The sequence below is a fragment of the Gasterosteus aculeatus genome, chromosome 1, assembly GCF_964276395.1.
Source record: "Gasterosteus aculeatus chromosome 1, fGasAcu3.hap1.1, whole genome shotgun sequence".
NCBI classification, from domain to species: domain Eukaryota; kingdom Metazoa; phylum Chordata; class Actinopteri; order Perciformes; family Gasterosteidae; genus Gasterosteus; species Gasterosteus aculeatus.
In genome coordinates, this window is record NC_135688.1 from 23,668,795 (window position 1) to 23,686,005 (window position 17,211).

The 17,211-nt window shown below is 43.3% G+C and overlaps 1 protein-coding gene across 35 annotated transcripts in view; it reads right to left on the reverse strand.

Annotated features, from left to right (window-relative positions):
* Window positions 1–17,211, reverse strand: part of dmd (dystrophin) — a 196,625-nt gene that overhangs the window by 130,038 nt on the left and 49,376 nt on the right. For all 35 annotated transcript variants that reach the window (XM_078095891.1, XM_040172762.2, XM_040172772.2 and 32 more), the window contains exon 2: window positions 8,010–8,071. In XM_078095891.1, the coding sequence (XP_077952017.1) occupies window positions 8,010–8,071 (62 nt within the window). The remainder of the gene's footprint in view (window positions 1–8,009; window positions 8,072–17,211) is intronic.

Here is a 17,211-nt window from a genome sequence, read left to right on the forward strand (position 1 = left end):
TTAAAAAGGGAGCGGGGACTTGGAATTGCCAGAGTGTGTCTCTAGGACAATGAAGATGGATAGATGGAGCGATCGATAGTTACTTTATTAACCCCACTAGGGGGTATGTTTTCGTCCAGCAGCATTTATATATAATGCAAGGGCTGTTGTCCCTGCAGTAGGTGGTAGAGAGGGTGGTATGGGTAATCCAATATGGATGATCATTTCTCCAGTGTTTCCCTCACCACCTTTATCATTTGGAGTAAGGTTTTAGTTTGGAGAATTTCTTTATATTCCATACAGGATTAACAGTATGTATGATGCATTAAAATGCATCCAACGATATTTTCAGATTTCAGAAAAAAACACAAACAAGTTTTTGCATTTTGTCCAAAGACATGCTCTGGGGATCAGGTTAATTGGGGACTTTAAATTGCCCGTAGGTGTGTGAATGTGAGTGTGAATGGTTGTATGTCTCTGTGTAGCCCTGCGATTGGCTGGCGACCAATCCAGGGTGTACCCTGTCTATCGCCCGAAGTTGGCTGGGATGGACTCCAGCCCCCCCGCGACCCTGTGTGCAGGATAAGCGGTTTGAAAATGGATGGATGGATGGATGGAAGTTTTTGCATTTTGCATGCATGTTGTAGGACAGTCCCTGACTCCAGCTGGTCTGTTGCCATCTACCGTCACACATGGTGCCATCAGGTGAAAATAACATCTTTGATGCTTTATTCTGCACGCCAGAACAACTCTGGGGAAAATGGCAGGGATGTTACTGAGGCCTTCTTTTTCGAAACATTTTGAACATATAATGGACAAATATTCAGTGGATATCCAGCCAACACTGTAAAAGAGGTTATGTTGATTGTATCAGATCACAGAATGTACATTACTTCTGTGTCTTTGTCTCCTTTCTTTGGATTTGAGTTAGGAGTCAGAGAGGAGGTGGTGAGATATCATCAATGACTAAATGAAAAACACAATGAGAAGCCCTTGTGAGCAGAGTATGTGTGTGTATTTACTGAAAAATCAGTGTAATGTTCTTCGTGCCTGTCATGAACCCATCATCCAAGAAAACAAATCAAGAGGAGGGAGGTTTTAGAATGTTAGGTTGAGTAATTGAATTTTTCAACGGATCATCCTGTGACTCGACTCCTGAATCACAAGGCGGAGACATGACACAAAAGACAAAGCGTAACCCGCACAGTCTCAGCTGAAGGAAGACGACCTTGTGACTGGGTAAACAGAGGGAGGCTTCCATCCGCACATCCCGCTGACTACTTATCTTCATTCTGGAATCCTCCACTGAGATAACAGCCAACGGGACCCGTTCGACAGCAACATCTTCCCGCAGCAGATAAATGGCAGCTGAGTCACCGCTCAGAGCGGCATTATCCTTTCAGATCGCTCTCCTCTGCTTGATGTCCTCACTAACTTTAGGACAAACTCTACATGAAGACAGAACGTCTGTCTCTCAAATGACGTTTCATTAAAACGGAACTAAAGTTCTACTTAATTCTCCTAAAAAGCCAGGTGAAAATCGTTGAATCATCGGCTGAAGATTCCATAACACAGACACTAGTTGGATGAATAACTTGCTACTTGAAAGACATTGAACCAAGTGACACCGACAAAATAATTAGATATAGAATTATTAAAAGTTGAGGGCCTGATGGTCCGTAAATTAACTATAAAACCTCATATAGCCCTTATTGATGCGAGCATATCATTTCGCTCTGGAATCAAACGACGGCCCTCTCTTGGAATGAAGCAGCGCCAATGATTGCTGAAGCCAAATCACTCCGTATTGTTACTGAATGGATACCTCTCTTATTTTAACAACCATCCTTGTGAAATCAGTACCCACATCGTACATCTGGTTCAGAATGGATTCATTAACGGGAGATACCCGTCGGCTACTATCCTTAATAACTCTCATGGCAGAAAGCAGAGCGCAACGTTTCGATCACCGGACGCACAAAGAGATCTTTATCTTTGTAATTACTAACTCACACGCTACAGAAATACAAATTTTGTCACACCTCCCTGAGATGGATCCAGACATCACACTCCAATCCACAGGCATGAGTTAGTAAGTGGATCGTTACAATGTGGATGCAGGCTTGGATTACCTCCCCACTACTACAGAACCATTGACTTAAGAAGATGCTGAAGATAAATACATGACGGGCAGGACGCCTAACAGAGGGGAGCACAACATTTTCGCTTTGTACGGTACGATATACAGGGCAGGTGTTTCGCTGATTCTGAATTACAAAGTGGCTTTTTAATGCCGTGATGTAAGCTGAGATGAAGTAAACTAAGTCAAGGTGAAGAGTTTCACTGCACTCCAGAATGCTGCCGGCAAACTCACAGGCAGGAAACCATGAAATGTAATCTATTTAATTCATATCTTGGAGGATTTTGGTCTCTTTCTTTGCGAGCTGCAGCACACAAACTGGAAAACATGCACATTCCAAGGTCTCACTAATTGTTGTTTCCAGACAGATTTTACTGCATTTATACAGTGTAACAGATTTAGATGATTTTGCTGCCTCCTAATACATGCTTTATCAATGAAGTGACTCATGACCGGATCGCAATTTCCCTCGGATTACGGGCTTTTGCATTATGACTAATAAAATAACTAGGTATAGTCTATAGTTGGCAACTATGAAATCTGACACTGAGGTGAAAGCATTCTCTCTCTTTTTCTGGCTAATTAATAAAAACATGAGGTTATTGAGGAGAGGAACGAGCAAACACAAACATTGTGGTGTAACAAAAAAGCATATATTTACATTAGAAAAGCTCCCATTTTGGATTGTGACCCTGGTTTGGTCGATTGCCATAAAACAGCAATGCTGGAGGGTGCATTATGTTCAGACTTGTGGGATTTGGAGAGGGCACGCCTCCGCTTCCACAAGTAAAAAAATAATGCATGTACACGGATTTGTATTAGCTTCTAAAATAAATGAGTTCTGCCGTCCACTAAGTTTCCTAAAGATCTGGCGTGTAGCTTTTCCATAATCTTTCTTGACGTAGGTGAAAAGATAAGTAGAAGAAATCCATGCCAAGGCAACAGAGGAGCTACAGGTGAAATGTGTGCGTTACAATATGTATAACAATGTGTGCGTTATAATACGCATAACGTGCTCGTCTAAGTCAAGTTGAGCGGTGGTGTCCTATGTGTCTTACTAAAACCAGGTGGCCTTTTTTCCTTGTCGTGTGACGACCTGTTGGAGCTGGTACACATTTCTTACCACCACTTACACAGACCAAACTTACTGCCGGAAAAACAACAACGCTACAAGGACGTTTCTTTCAACATGACTGATGTCATGATTTCCTCTACACATTCAACGACACATTCATAAAATATACTGCTTTAATCCAAATTTGCTAGAAAGGGGCTGCTCGAAAGCAATATTCCCACTGCAACTCACAAATAGCTGTTATATACCTGAAACAACCACACTGTGAACACTGAACACCGATTGCTCATCATAGGAGAGGAAAACAGAAACATGGCGGCTGAGGCCTTGAAGAGGAACGTATCTCTTATTCATAGATATGAATACACAACTAAGTTAAGAAAAACACCAAAATCCTTCAGGTACTATATATTACAGAAAACACCTTCATTCCATTCCATCTTTGGACATAGATCGTTCTGATGGCTATTATTAGATAGATAGATTTTATTGTCCCGAAGGAAATGTGTCTTTGGCTGTTGAGAAAATACAGTCAATAACAGAGCATACATATGTATTGTATGTATGCTACAACAACAGACTGTCGCCAGCCGGCAGGTACATTTCACACCGCCCTTGAAAAAAGACAAAAAGATTTTAAAAAATGTTTAAATAAATAAATAAAAGTCTGCGTAGCAGGGGTTAGGCTTTAGGCTTTAACCGCAGGATGCTCTAAACTGTGGCCTGGTAGAAGAGGAGCAACACTTATTGGTTGACACCAAAGCCCCTCGGCCTACTAAGGAACATTCTCTACCTGAACACTCCATGTCAGTTAGTTGTCGATGTGTACACCCAGGTATCTGTAAGAGTCAACCTGTGCTATGTTCTGCTCATTGATAACCACTGGTGAGTGGTCGCCAGTGGATTTGCGGTCCTCTGTTTTTTTTTACATTGAGGATGAGGAAGTTCTGAATTTCATGTTTGTATACAGCTGTATCTGATGTATCAGACAGGAGACCCAGGATGGCTGTAGTTTGCTTAACCACCCACCTTTTTCCATGCGGCACAACTTAAATTAGCATTTAGATTTAAAGTGGCAACAACTTTTTGAGTAAACAGTAGAAGCTTGTATCACTCAGCGGAGTGTTGACATGGATCGCCAGAGCAAATGATCAGCTGTGGACACATGGATTACTGCATTGCTCGGAATGGGTCAAGCTGCTCGACAATCTATTTAAAGCTGGAGTTACTCCGAGGGAGGGGGGCCGAGGGGGGATCTTAATATGTGATGTGAAGAGCCGGTGTGCGCGACAGAGCTACGTTGGTTTATTTTCCCTTCCAGTAACAACAAGACACAACACCGATCACAAAAGCTGTAATTTCACCCTGCTGCTTCACTCCTACTCTGCACTTCCCCTTGATGGTCACAGCCTTTTATATCTATAACTCCAATTCATTTATGACTTAATCATTTGTAGTGCCCAATGGCCAAAGAAGTACTTAAGACTTGTCTTGAAGCAGAAGTAATTCCACAGTCTAGAAATACTCTATTCTCTATACTCTATATAAAACTGTGTGTGTGGATTTCAACTCGTCCACTTCGAGCAGCAATCCACAGAATCACACCCAGTGTTAGAATTAAGTCCACACCTTCATAAACCTAATTAATGTTTGTGGGGTTTAAATGAGTAGTGTAGAATAAGTAGAAACTGCTCATTTACACTTACTCGAGTCCGACTACAGGTGGGAATCTGACCATCTGGTGACCTGGTGCAGCCAAAACAACTTGGAGCTTAACGGCCTGAAGACTCATCGAGTCCATCCTCTGCTCCTCCATCACCACATTATCCACTCTGCAGAGAGGGTGATCGTAGGGCTGGCCGGTATGGCCAAAAATCCACATAACGGTATTTAGATTCTGACGGTATGTGACGGTGTTGCTTTTTCAAGTAAACACATTAAGTCATTGACCCCGAAAAGGTCCGTCGCCGGCAACTCGAACCGCTGGTTGCCGCTCGCTATTCAACTTGCTCGTAATTGGCCCGTGTTGGTAGCTAGTTAGCCTATTAGCTCGTTAGCGTGTTAGCTTGTTGTGGCTGCTAATGTTGCCACCAAAGCCTCAACAGACTTTGCAATGAAGCATTTTCTGATGTAACGTGACTTACATCGGATTTTCGAAAACTAAAAACCCTCGAAATAGACACAGCTCCTCTCTTGGGCACAAGTTGTGTTGGTGCATCTCTGGTCTCTCGTTGTTCCTCTTGCATCGCTCTTTTCCATGTTTTCATGTAGCAACAGAGTTACCTCTTGTTGTGAGCTGCAGCGGTTCGACGGGACAATTTTATAAATGTACAATTATTAGTGATACAAATTGTTTATGTGTCACAAGCTGTTGTGTTGTTTTACCCTGTTGAAGAATTTTTGTTGTGGGTTATTCATTATCGTTAGAAATTATAACCATGACTCAATCTCAACACACGTAAGACAAGTAGCTCCGACCCCTACACGCTACTCGATGACGTCTAAAAATGTCAAAGCCAACCAGGTCAACCAGAAAATTAACGCCCCGCTGAAACAGCTCTCCAGAGTTCTCCATGTTCACCCACACACGCGCACGCGCAGACGCACACAATCACGTGCACACGCTAGGGGTCAAAATTGCTCAAAAATGATGAGTTTGAATATTCCCTTTAAAAAAACACATATATTCGAATATCTGGTTGCGCATTAGACGCGTCAATAACGACAAATTAACACAACGAGACATAACTACTTGTATAGGTAATTTATTTAAGTTTAAACCGATTTAACAACATATTACCTACACAAAAATAAGTAAATTAACTAACGGCCAAGACCGCAGATCTCTCGCTCGCACACACGCTCTCTCTCTCTCTCTCTCACTCTCCCGCACCGTCCCGCTCTCTGAGCAAAGCGGTTGAAATGAACCACAACAATAAACAAATGCTGAGTGCTGATCAAGAGTTTTGTGCGAGCAATTTAAGGTCGCGATTTTTGTCCCAAATATCTCTGGCTTCAGTCAGTGATTGAAACTGAAGGTTTTACAGTACCGGCATTGAACGCTCCGAGCGAGCTGCTGTAATCACGGAACTTCTCCTTGGCATGGAACTGAAAATAATCAAACTAGTGCATTTATCTGTTGTAGCCGATCTAGTCTATTTCATTCATGCAATATGGTTTTTTACATTTGAATATTCATTTTCACATACGGAAAGTTGTTTTTAACAACTATTCGAATTTAGAATTTCGTTGGCGGCCCTAGTAAGTATGAGCATGATGTTCACATGTAAAGATGCCACAGTTCAATATTCCAAAGCACAGCGCTAGCTCGGGCTCATGCTTGCTGTTATGAACAAAACGGCCCCTCTGTTGTCTTACTATTTAAGTGTCTTGTATTGTCTTTTAAACTGTTGGGATGACACACCAGGAGAAGTGGGTAAACATTCTTCGTTTTAATGATGGCGGTATTGTGCTATGAAAACGGAAATATGAGACTTCATATAGGATGTAGTTAGCAGACCAATCACAGCCTTGCGGGCTGCAGGAGGCTTGCATAGCTTTTGACGCTAGTGTAGAAAATGGGTCGACGCACGCAAGGAGGGGTGAAATGGCACGCAAGGGTCACGCAAGGGGCTCTTGAGTCTGCAAGAACGGAGGCTGAAAGAAGGAAGGAACACAAAGAGTTTCTCGCCCTGAAGTCTCATCCATCTAGGATGGGCTACTCATTAGGCTCCACTGAGTTTGGATGGATGAGGGGATATCTCTCTCTCTCTCTCGCCCATCCCCATTTTTCTATCCGTCTCCTTGCCTCCCATTTCCAAATTTACTCCCCTCTTATTTCTGGTGTGGTGAGGAAGAAAGGAAAGGAAAGGTGGAGATGAGGTAACGAAAGGAGAGACGGGAGAGTGAAGGAAGGAGTCTAGGTGATGGGAGGTAAGGGAGGAGAGGGGAGTAGGGGGGAAAAATGTGAGCGGAGAAGGAGAGAAAAGGAAAGACAGAGGAGAGAAGGAACGGAGGAGGAAGAGGAGAGGAAAGGAAATATAGAGGAGCTCTCTGTGCCTCTTCTGCCTTTGATCACCTGGCTCGGATCAGACGGTGCCTCAAAAGCCTTACTCGCACGCCCATAACAACAGCCATGTGCCGCACGCACACACACTTGCCTAAGTCTTCATCTCCATGGCAACGGCACACCCCGGGCACCCTTGTAATCAACTTAGAAATTGGGAATAAAAGCGATGCGGTGGCACGCATGCGATGCCCGCACACCACAAATAAACACCGAAATGTAATTACAACAACATTCAGAACAAGGTCATTCAGTCCCCATGAGGATGAGCGTGGAATTGTCCGTAGCTCGGCGAGGAACAGAAAACCGCCCAAGATGAAAGGAGGGGGAATACATTTCCTTCTATTTGTTTTCTTCTGAAAAGTTTTTGTTTTACAGAAGAGTTCGGACAGGGAAAAAGAGACTCTCTTCCGGCCCGGCCGGTTCTTCAAATTACCTTTTGTGAACTCTAGGATATGACAGACCTTCATAAAAACCTCAAAACCACGAAACCTTTGCATTTCTCTCCAGATGTCAAAGGTTTTGGTATTGTGAGAAGGGAGAAAAAAAGGTATGGAAACCTTTTTAAAAAAAGACGTCATTATCGAAGCACAGGGCCTCAGGCGTTAAAACCAAGAGATAATGGGCTCTGAGGAGCAAGCGATGGACGTTTATCTTTGGATGATCAAGAAGACAGGACTACGCAGGGACAATAGGAAGCGACCAGAGCCCCCCGAGGGAGAATAAGACATGGAGGAAAGACGTCTTACCTTAGCCAACTGTGAATTCACCCATTTTGTGAAAGTCTTCTTCTGGACGTCTTCTCTTTCATCTGCCGGAAGAAAAAAAAAGAAGCACAATCAGGAAAAATAAAAGATATTAAAAAAAGACTACTCGCAGTAAACTTTGAGAAATAAAACCCCACGTAGCAGACTCAAATTTTCTGACCTACACACACACACACACACACACACACACACAGACGAGTGGTGCTCAGCATCAAGAGGATCCTCTTATTTTGCACAGGACTAATTGCATCCTCATCAAATCAATCAGGGAGTGAGTTGCCCACTATGAGACAAGCCCCCACTCATCATGCGATAACAGTCCTCAAAGGAGCAAATGTGTGTTGATTATGTGATTAGAGCAGGTGTTGTTTCTTTGTTAACCAAGTGTCATTTGGAATGAAAGTAACACTTGGTATGAACAAAGTCTGAAGTTTGCTATAATGGGATTAATAGAAAAAAGTAACCTGTGTGGGTAAATACATGTCAAACTACCAGTGAATTATTATACTCAATAGTCAGTATATACAGAAACCGTAACACCTGTGATACCAACATAAAGGTATCATAGACTTAGACATAGACTCAGTCTTATTTCTGACCACAAAGAACAACAACTGTGATTTTACAACTTCACGGTTCTCTCCAGTCCCACTAGTTTTGCCATTACCTATTATTTCTTTCTTCACCGAGACTGAAGAGCGTCTGTTCTGTCAATCAACTAAAATAGGGGGCCATTTGGAGGAGTTCTGTGATGATATCTACACTGAAACTGAAGAGTGAACTAGGAGTGAGGATAAGGACCAGGAGAAACCGTAGAAGTCATTTACTCAGATACCCAATGATAGTCCCTCCCCCCCTTGAAACAGTCCCTTTCCCACTGTGTGTGTACTTCCATTACAGAGCAGTGCGTTGTGGCCTGTGACACGTGTTACAATGCAAATGGCGACACGGTGAGTCCTAATAACGCCTCTCTCATTTGGCTGGAAACAGGGTCAGTACCCTAACTGCCGATAATAAATGACACTCATCGTCAAACGGAACATCAGGTTAAACATTACATCAGCGCGGCAAACAGTAGTCGCTCAGCGTGTGAGTGTGTGTGCTTGTGTTGACACCAGCAAGGCATTGACTAATGGAGCTGATAATGAAACTTCTCCCTTAATTAAAAGGTCCCGCGTTGAGCGGTGCACTGTGTTGAGACGCTGGACACACACGCAGGTACACACACAGACACACACACGCGCACACACACACACTCACACGCTCACACACACATCCAAAGTAATATAGGGGCACGCTGATGCTGAGCAATGAAGCGCGAATGAAATAGAAGCAAGTAGCACACGATCTAAAGCAGGGGATCCATTCCCATCAGTGTACAGCGTGCAGTGTTTTCCCATGATGCAAATGTAATGTTCTTCCTTGTGTGCGCGTCGTACCGGAGGTGGGCCTTGCAATCTCGTGGCGATATTGACATTGAGCTTTTTGGTCAAACATAGAGTGACGTTTGATTTTCTCTGTATCAATCAAAAACCCGCTTTACAAATACGTGAAATTTAACTCTGATTTTGACTTTGCTCTGCACATACTGTACAAACCGGTTCTCTTGTACGAACCAGGACAATATAAAAATATAAGAAAAACTGGTGTAGGTAGAAACATAGACTATTACTACTATAACAACTATAGATATAGATATAATATATGCAAGAATACATATATAAAAACATAACTTAAACATATACAACAACCACAGTGAAGTGGAGGGGAAGTTCAAATGGAGTTACAGTATGACTGATTAAATGTTCACAAGGGAGACGGCCAAGCCGCAGATAAATATTGATATTGACAAACAATTGACGAAATACTAAAAGCAAGAAAAAAAAACACATGACTTTCACCATACCATTGTTTGTGTTTCTCTTGCTGTACTGTAACAGTTATTCTAAAAACGTTACATAACAAGGTTTTGTCACTTTGCATACAAAACCCTAATTTGCTAAATCCAACCTAAGTGGCTCTGTAGGAAGTTTATTTTGAAAAACACCATATGCACGTAACGAGCACAAACTATCGGGTTCAACACGTACTCCAGAACCTTGGGCGCCGTAGTCTGAGGCAGAGGACCACTGTTTGAAAGAACCCCAGGGGGGGGGGGGGGCAGGAAGCAGTTAAAGATCGACCGAGGGGGGGGGGGCACACATCAATATTCCATTTAAACCACTGTTCTGCCACGGACACCTGCGGCAGCTTCGCGCAGTCGCCACACGTGCACATTAACGGTAACGGCTTAGTATCGGGAGGAGAGAGAGGTAGGAGAAGGAAATACATGTAATCACGGGGAGAAATAAGGGAGAGTAAAGACTGCAAGGAGAAAATAGATGTCTTATAACCAATGAAATGTCTTATAACCAATTAACCAAGGTCATTCGTCCAAAAAAACTCTTTTCATACATTTAGAGTTTTGTCATTTTTGTCTGAAGATGTTATAGGTGGACACTTTAAACTATTTTCTGTTGCTTTATAGACCAAATAATGAATATTCTTCTTATGTTCCTCGGTAGAAGATGTGTGTAGCCGTCTACTCTGAATTGGTAGAAAGGGCCCTGACTTATTTACTTAATTCAATTGTGTTTTTATTCCTAATCAGCGCTATATTATTATTATTCTTGGATCAATAAAGAAACTCAGAGATATAACTTAAGTTAACTTAACAAACTGCTAGACAAATGTACCTTCTCAATAGATGTTCCCACTTTTTAAGCATTGAAAATAATAAACACACCAAGAAACCGTTTAAAATTCAAGTGTATCACTTTAATCTAAGACAATGAATTAAAATAAAACAGGATAATGAGTGTAGTCTTAACTTTGTGTTAAACTATGAAATATTACATTAAATCAAATAACGTTTTCTCTACACACTTTTCCTTTTGACAGTGCCACACACAGCACACCCCAGCTGGCAAATTAACCTTTACGTAACAATAGTTTGACCGGATAGTTAGCTAAAAACTGTCCCGGTCAGGAGAAAGTCACGTTAACTAACATCTGGCCTGGTTTGGTGCTCGGGATCGTAGAAACCCAAAACTTAACAATCATAAAAGTACACAGAGTGGTACCTTTTCTCTGAAATGAGGCAGACAAGGTGACCGGTCCACACGTGTCCGTCCAGGAGCACGATGCAGGGGGGGGAATATTCACGGAGCAGGTGGTTATCCAGTGTTATCCAAAAGAACTCTGCGCATTACCGGGCAACTCAAAGCGCTACCTGGTGGTCCTCTCGGTTAACCGTTGCCAACAGTCCAGACGAAGCCACGGCGATTAGCTGGGTTAGCTAGCAGCAGGCTAAAGTCCGTCCACGTAGCTAATTGCCGTTAGTTAATTCACAGCGTTATCAAAACTTCATGTGGAAGTTCACTTCTACTTCTCACACAGGTAGTCCACAAATTATCTTGCTTATTCATACTTTATGGAAATATTACCCTTTCTTTAGCACTTTTGACAAAAGACGTTTTTCCACCTCTCTCTCCCTCTCCCTCTTCCGCTCCCTCGCTCGCGCTCTTCCACTCTCGCGCCCCCGTCCGCCCAGTCATGTGACCACATACACTACTGGCAGAAAACCTTCAACCAAATCAACTGCTTCTATCAGCAAGGCAACATAAAAAACACCAATGCACTTTTAACATTCTTACCCATGAACTGCATTTCGTTGCCTCAGTACTTGTACCCTGTGCAATGACAATAAAGGTGAATCTAATCTAAAAAAAAAGAAAAAACATTATATTTGATTAAATATGTAGTTTAAACATTAACACTATTAAAACTATTTATCAATACTGGATTTATAAATGTGCTTTGTGTGGAGCTCTTAAAAGAAACATTGAGGATTGCTAGTGTCAAGATAAGTGAGTTCAAATGGCCGTGGGTGGTTTCTTAGTTGGAAAAGAGTCGGCAGGATCTGCAGTGACGGTGAGGAAAATAATTACTCTGACTGGAGTCTTTTCCAGCCCGACTCTTACACACTGACTGAAAATTGCAGAGTGCCCGGGACAGCTCACGGATCAGCACTCTGGACAGCGACTGTGGCAGAGCAGCCGACCGGCGGTGTATAAAACTGACCAGTCAGAGCTTATACGTTGAGCCAACTCATCGCTTCTAAACGGTTAATGGACTGGCACAGCGCTTTTTGGAGTCTCACAGCCACTCAAAGCGTTTTAATTCTACTGGCCATTCACGGCCATTTATACATTGAGGACGGGGGCCATGTGCACATCAGGGCCATTTTACCTAAGATCCACACCAATTTACACTCGAAATGCACAACCTTGGTGGTCCTGGACACCTAAACTTTGAAACGTATGGTTGGTTCATGAGCCTGGGATAACGTCAGCCCCTCCACTCCTCTTGATCCGTCTACCTTTTGTCGTACATTTTGTAATTTGAGGGCATAAAGGACTTTTGTGAAGGTGGTATTTATCAAAAGATTTCCCTCCGGACACCTGCTGGGATTTGTGCTTCGCTGAAATAAAAAAATCTCTTCAATTGATCTTAAAAATGCCGTCCTCTGTTCCCTTGAGAGAAACCATTGGAGAGCCCCCCCCCCCTCCTCCGTCAACAGAGGCCTTGCAGACCTGAAGCCACTCGTCAAACTGAAAAGAAGAAAGAGGGCATGCACTCACGACACAGGCTGCTGCATCGAAGCATTCGTCCGGCCCCCAAAGTCCTGTGAAACTGGGGGGAGGTGGACTCGATTCGTACTTTTAACCCATCGAGTTTTTCAGCTGATGCCGGCAGCAAAAGCGGTAGCTTGTTTCGGCGCCTTGTGGGAGCCAGCTGGAGCGTGTCCGCACGACATGAAATATGGAAATGTACGAGTTCAAGATGCAAAAATGTGCGAGACTTTGCATGAATGTACTCTCCTGGTCATTACTAATGCCCACAGCTAGGCCATTCATCCATCCATCCATTGTCACACCGCTTATCCTGCATACAGTGGCGCGGGGGGGGGGCTGGACCCACAGCTAGGCGTGTCACAACAATCAACGTATTAACTTAATCTAACGATATATGAATATACTCATGAAGCTCGATCATTTTTGGTGCTGCGATATATTATATGCATTTTACATTTAAATGGATGTCACCAACACTCTATTGGTCCTCTTGTATGCTTTCTTTGCCAAAAGTGGAGGGAGGGCTTAGGTAGCATCTCCACACACACACACACACACACACACACACACACACACACACACACACTGAGCAGACACTGACAGGGAACACGTGTTCTGAAGTGTTCTTTTTCGTTACATCTACAGTCCGGATCGCACCAAGCCTGAAGCTTCGCCCCGCTCCGTGTTCCTTGCACTTATTATTTATTTGTTTAATTTATTTAGGATATATTTTTTAACCTTCAGATTCTAATGTCTATTCTAAAGAATAAAACGTTCTTTGTTCATTGAAAGAGCGTACTTGCTATTATATTGTTATGTTGCCATTATGTAATCAGTGGCATAAAATGGTCTGAAAATTACAATAATATCATCTATCGCAATTCATTTTGGTGCAATAATTGCACAACAAAAAGTAGTTATTGTGCCAGCCTTACCCACAGAAACATAAATTCTTCCCAATCAAGTAACAAATACAAGCTCCCTAAATGCATGTTTTACTTGAGTTGTGTTCACATTTTTAAGCCTCAGCAGACAGTCATGTGGCAGATGGCTGACCAAAAGTGCGGCAGTAAAATAAGCTCACGGCATCTTTTGATGAAGCAGCGACGTAGTAAAAGTACTAGGCTGCTCGATATTTTGTTGAACTGATCTCAGACATGGAAAGGCCTGTTGGCACCACAGAGGGAGGCTTATTTGCCATGGACACCGGTGGGGGTTTCTCAGCGGCATTGTTAATAAACACCATGTGGAGTTACAGTTGGACACTTTCATGTTTAACTCCAGCAGGGAGTGAAGAAACGAGGTCCCCAGACAGCAGAGACAGCCGCTGGTGCTTTAGACAGTTTTTAATGGAGCCTAAAACGATCAAAGTATGGCCTCGGTATTGTCTCGTTTGTCCTTATGTCTGTTCCTCTGTTGACGTGGAGAAGTCTGCTCCTCTGAAAGAGTAAAAAATGCACTTCCAGTTTCTTGGAAAATGATTCCATCGGTCCATAGATGTCAAAAGTCTTTGCAGCGGAACAAAACTAGCAATAAAGTAAACTTCAATTTCAATTCAAACCTCTATTCGAACCAAACTGCAGCGAAGCTCTTTTCCCTTTTTTTTACAACTGTATGGTATTAGTGCTATTAAAGATAGCGTTGTTAATGTTGGAAAAATTAGCAGGATTAGCTCCTAACGTAGCAACAATGACAGCCCGCCCCTTCCTGCCTCCCTCCAAAGCTACTCCAATTTTAATTTCTTAAATGAAAAAAAAACACGATTACTGTTAGTAGTCGTAGCGCTCAAACTAGCGACTTGTGAGGACTCTTAAGACGTGCAATATGAAGGCCGTTCAATCATTTCATGGCATTTCATTCAGGCCAAATTAAATAATTGCACGGGCGTATTCCGCCATGTGACAGCCGCGGACAAACATATTTGATCTGCTGATTGCTGAAGGGATGAAAAGAACATGTTGACAGCTATAACAAAGAATGCGCTCAAAGAAAATGACCAATTGGAGCTTGAAAGTTTTACGAAGCTACAGATCTCCCCATACAGGCCGTCAATTCTCAGCTAATGTATCCTCTTTATGAAAGGGCCGATGCTGCTTTATCTTTCAGCAAAGGCAGCCTTCATGGCCACTGTCCATCTCATCTCACAGCTCTTAATCCTGTGGTATTTTACCCTCAAGCACCCACATCGCGTGGCATTATGCAATATGCTGTACGTCATGTTTAGGGCTCAGCTCCCAGCATGCCGAGCCTTTCCGTTTTCTCAGCGAAAGAGCTGAGCTCACACTCGAACGAGACGATAATGAAACGAGGCTGACGCTAAATGTCATTTATGCGTCACGTATCTGCCTGGACATTATGCAGAACCTGTACTTAACTGTATGTCTGATGGAGCGGCACTGTGTGTGTCGGACGGATAACTCCGCAGTAACCGCGCCATCCATCACGAAGGCCGGTCCTGATGGAGCTCGGTGAAAGTGTAGGAGCCCCGCGAGGCCGAACCAGCAATCCGTCTCCGGTGTGGCCCCCACGCAAACGGCCATGTTTGTCACTGTTTTGACACAGGCTGCCTAGCAACGGTCTCGGCCGTTAGCCGGGGAGGAAATCAGAGACCAAAATCCAATCAGATCGTGGTCATTACCGAGAGATAAGACGAAGAGATGCTGCAAATAGATGAAGAGAGAAAGAGGGAGAGACATAGTGACAGGGGGAAAGGAAGAGTGAACCAGGAAGTGACAACGAGAGAGGGAGAGGGAGAGAGAGTAGGATGATTGGAAAGTTAGGGGCATGACAAGCTTATGTCAGCCTCAATGACAATTAGCACCACACACACACACACTTACATTCTCACACAAGGCTAGCTACGTTTTTGACACACACACACACACACTATAAGTCCGACTGGTAATTCTGAATATTAAACGCAGATGTACTCCAACCCTTTCCCCCCGCCTCTCAAGCCCTGAGGGGCTGGGCGGGTTCCATAGTTGCGTGTGCGCGTGTCCGTCGGTGTGTGTGTTTCTGCGTGCGTCTGCACTTGCCCAAGAATAAAATACATGTGCAGGCCCCAAAACGTGGTGCTGATGCCTGTCATCTGCAGTCGGAGCACCACAGGGGGAAAAAAAGAATAAATTGGGCGGAGTGATGGCCGACAGATGTCGATGAAACAGTGATGAGCTATTTTTAGAGAGAGAAACTCAATTTACCTCTTTTATTAATACGTTTCCTCCAACTAGGGCCAGTACTGTACGGCACACTTTTTATATTTTAAAAACACAGAATTTGGAATTTCTTCTCAGGTGGGAAAAATGTCTGCCTGTCCTCAGTCCACATATTAAACACAAACAATTTGTAGGACCCTTTCGCATCAACAAGAGAAGCACGGAGATTTGGACTAACTCCGATGTAAACCCAGCTTCATCCGTGTTAGAAGCTCAGAGCAGCTGACAGCATATTTGGGGGGGAGAAAGTCCCTTAAGATGACCCAGTTATTTGTATGATGTCAGGTCATAAAAAAAGTTGGATGAAATGAGACTTTGAGATTAATGGGCCAAACATCTGTTTTCACTCCTGCCCCGATGCATCACCCATTGGTTTTATGGACTGTGGAGCCTGCTTGGTGGCTGTTGCTCAGTTTCAACTTGTCCTGGAGGGAGGACACTTAACACCAACCCGAAGGCTGTATCAATGAGTGTAATTTTTGTGCTGGTCGTGATGGGGCACGTGGCACCGTGAATGATGGCCCACGCCGCTCTCAGTCCATTTACCAACTGCCCAGCTGTTGGTAAATGCCTTACAAACCCACGTGCAACGCTAGGATGTATGTAAATCATTTTGATGTCACGACCCACAAATAATATACAAAGTGACACGATTACATTCCACATGGTACACGCATTCAAATGTTATAAAATAAACCGCTCTCCCTAAAGTCGGATCAGGCTTTGATAGAAAAGGGGATTGGAGGGAGAGAGCACAGATGACGAAAGATGGGAAAAAAATGACCACAATTAAAGAAGATGGAAGAAGAGTATGGATGCAGTACGACAGAGGGATTGGAGAGATAAAGGAGAAGGGAAAAGTCATTAGAAAGGAGGTGTGGTAATAAACTAGCACGACACGGTATCAGTACAATAAAAGAGGCTGTGTGAAAGGAAGATGAGTGAAGATTCATTTTTCCCCTTGCTGGTTAAAAAAAGAAAAGCTCCTGTAATAATGTACATCCACACCCCGGCTGGTGGAAACATATGGGGCTGTTTGAGAGTGTGTGTAAACAATGCACTGTGTGTGTGTGTGTGTGTGTGTGTGTGTGTGTGTGTCCAGCATTCAAACACAGCAAAGCAACAAAATGTGACTCAAGAGCAGCAATATTTGATTTTGCGGCTATTTCTGCAGAAGTGTTGATGTCAACAAATATACACACACACACACAGACACACACACACACACACCCAAACACAGAAGGATTGTAAATCTGCTGATGGACAAAAGTAAACAAAGTAAGTACACGC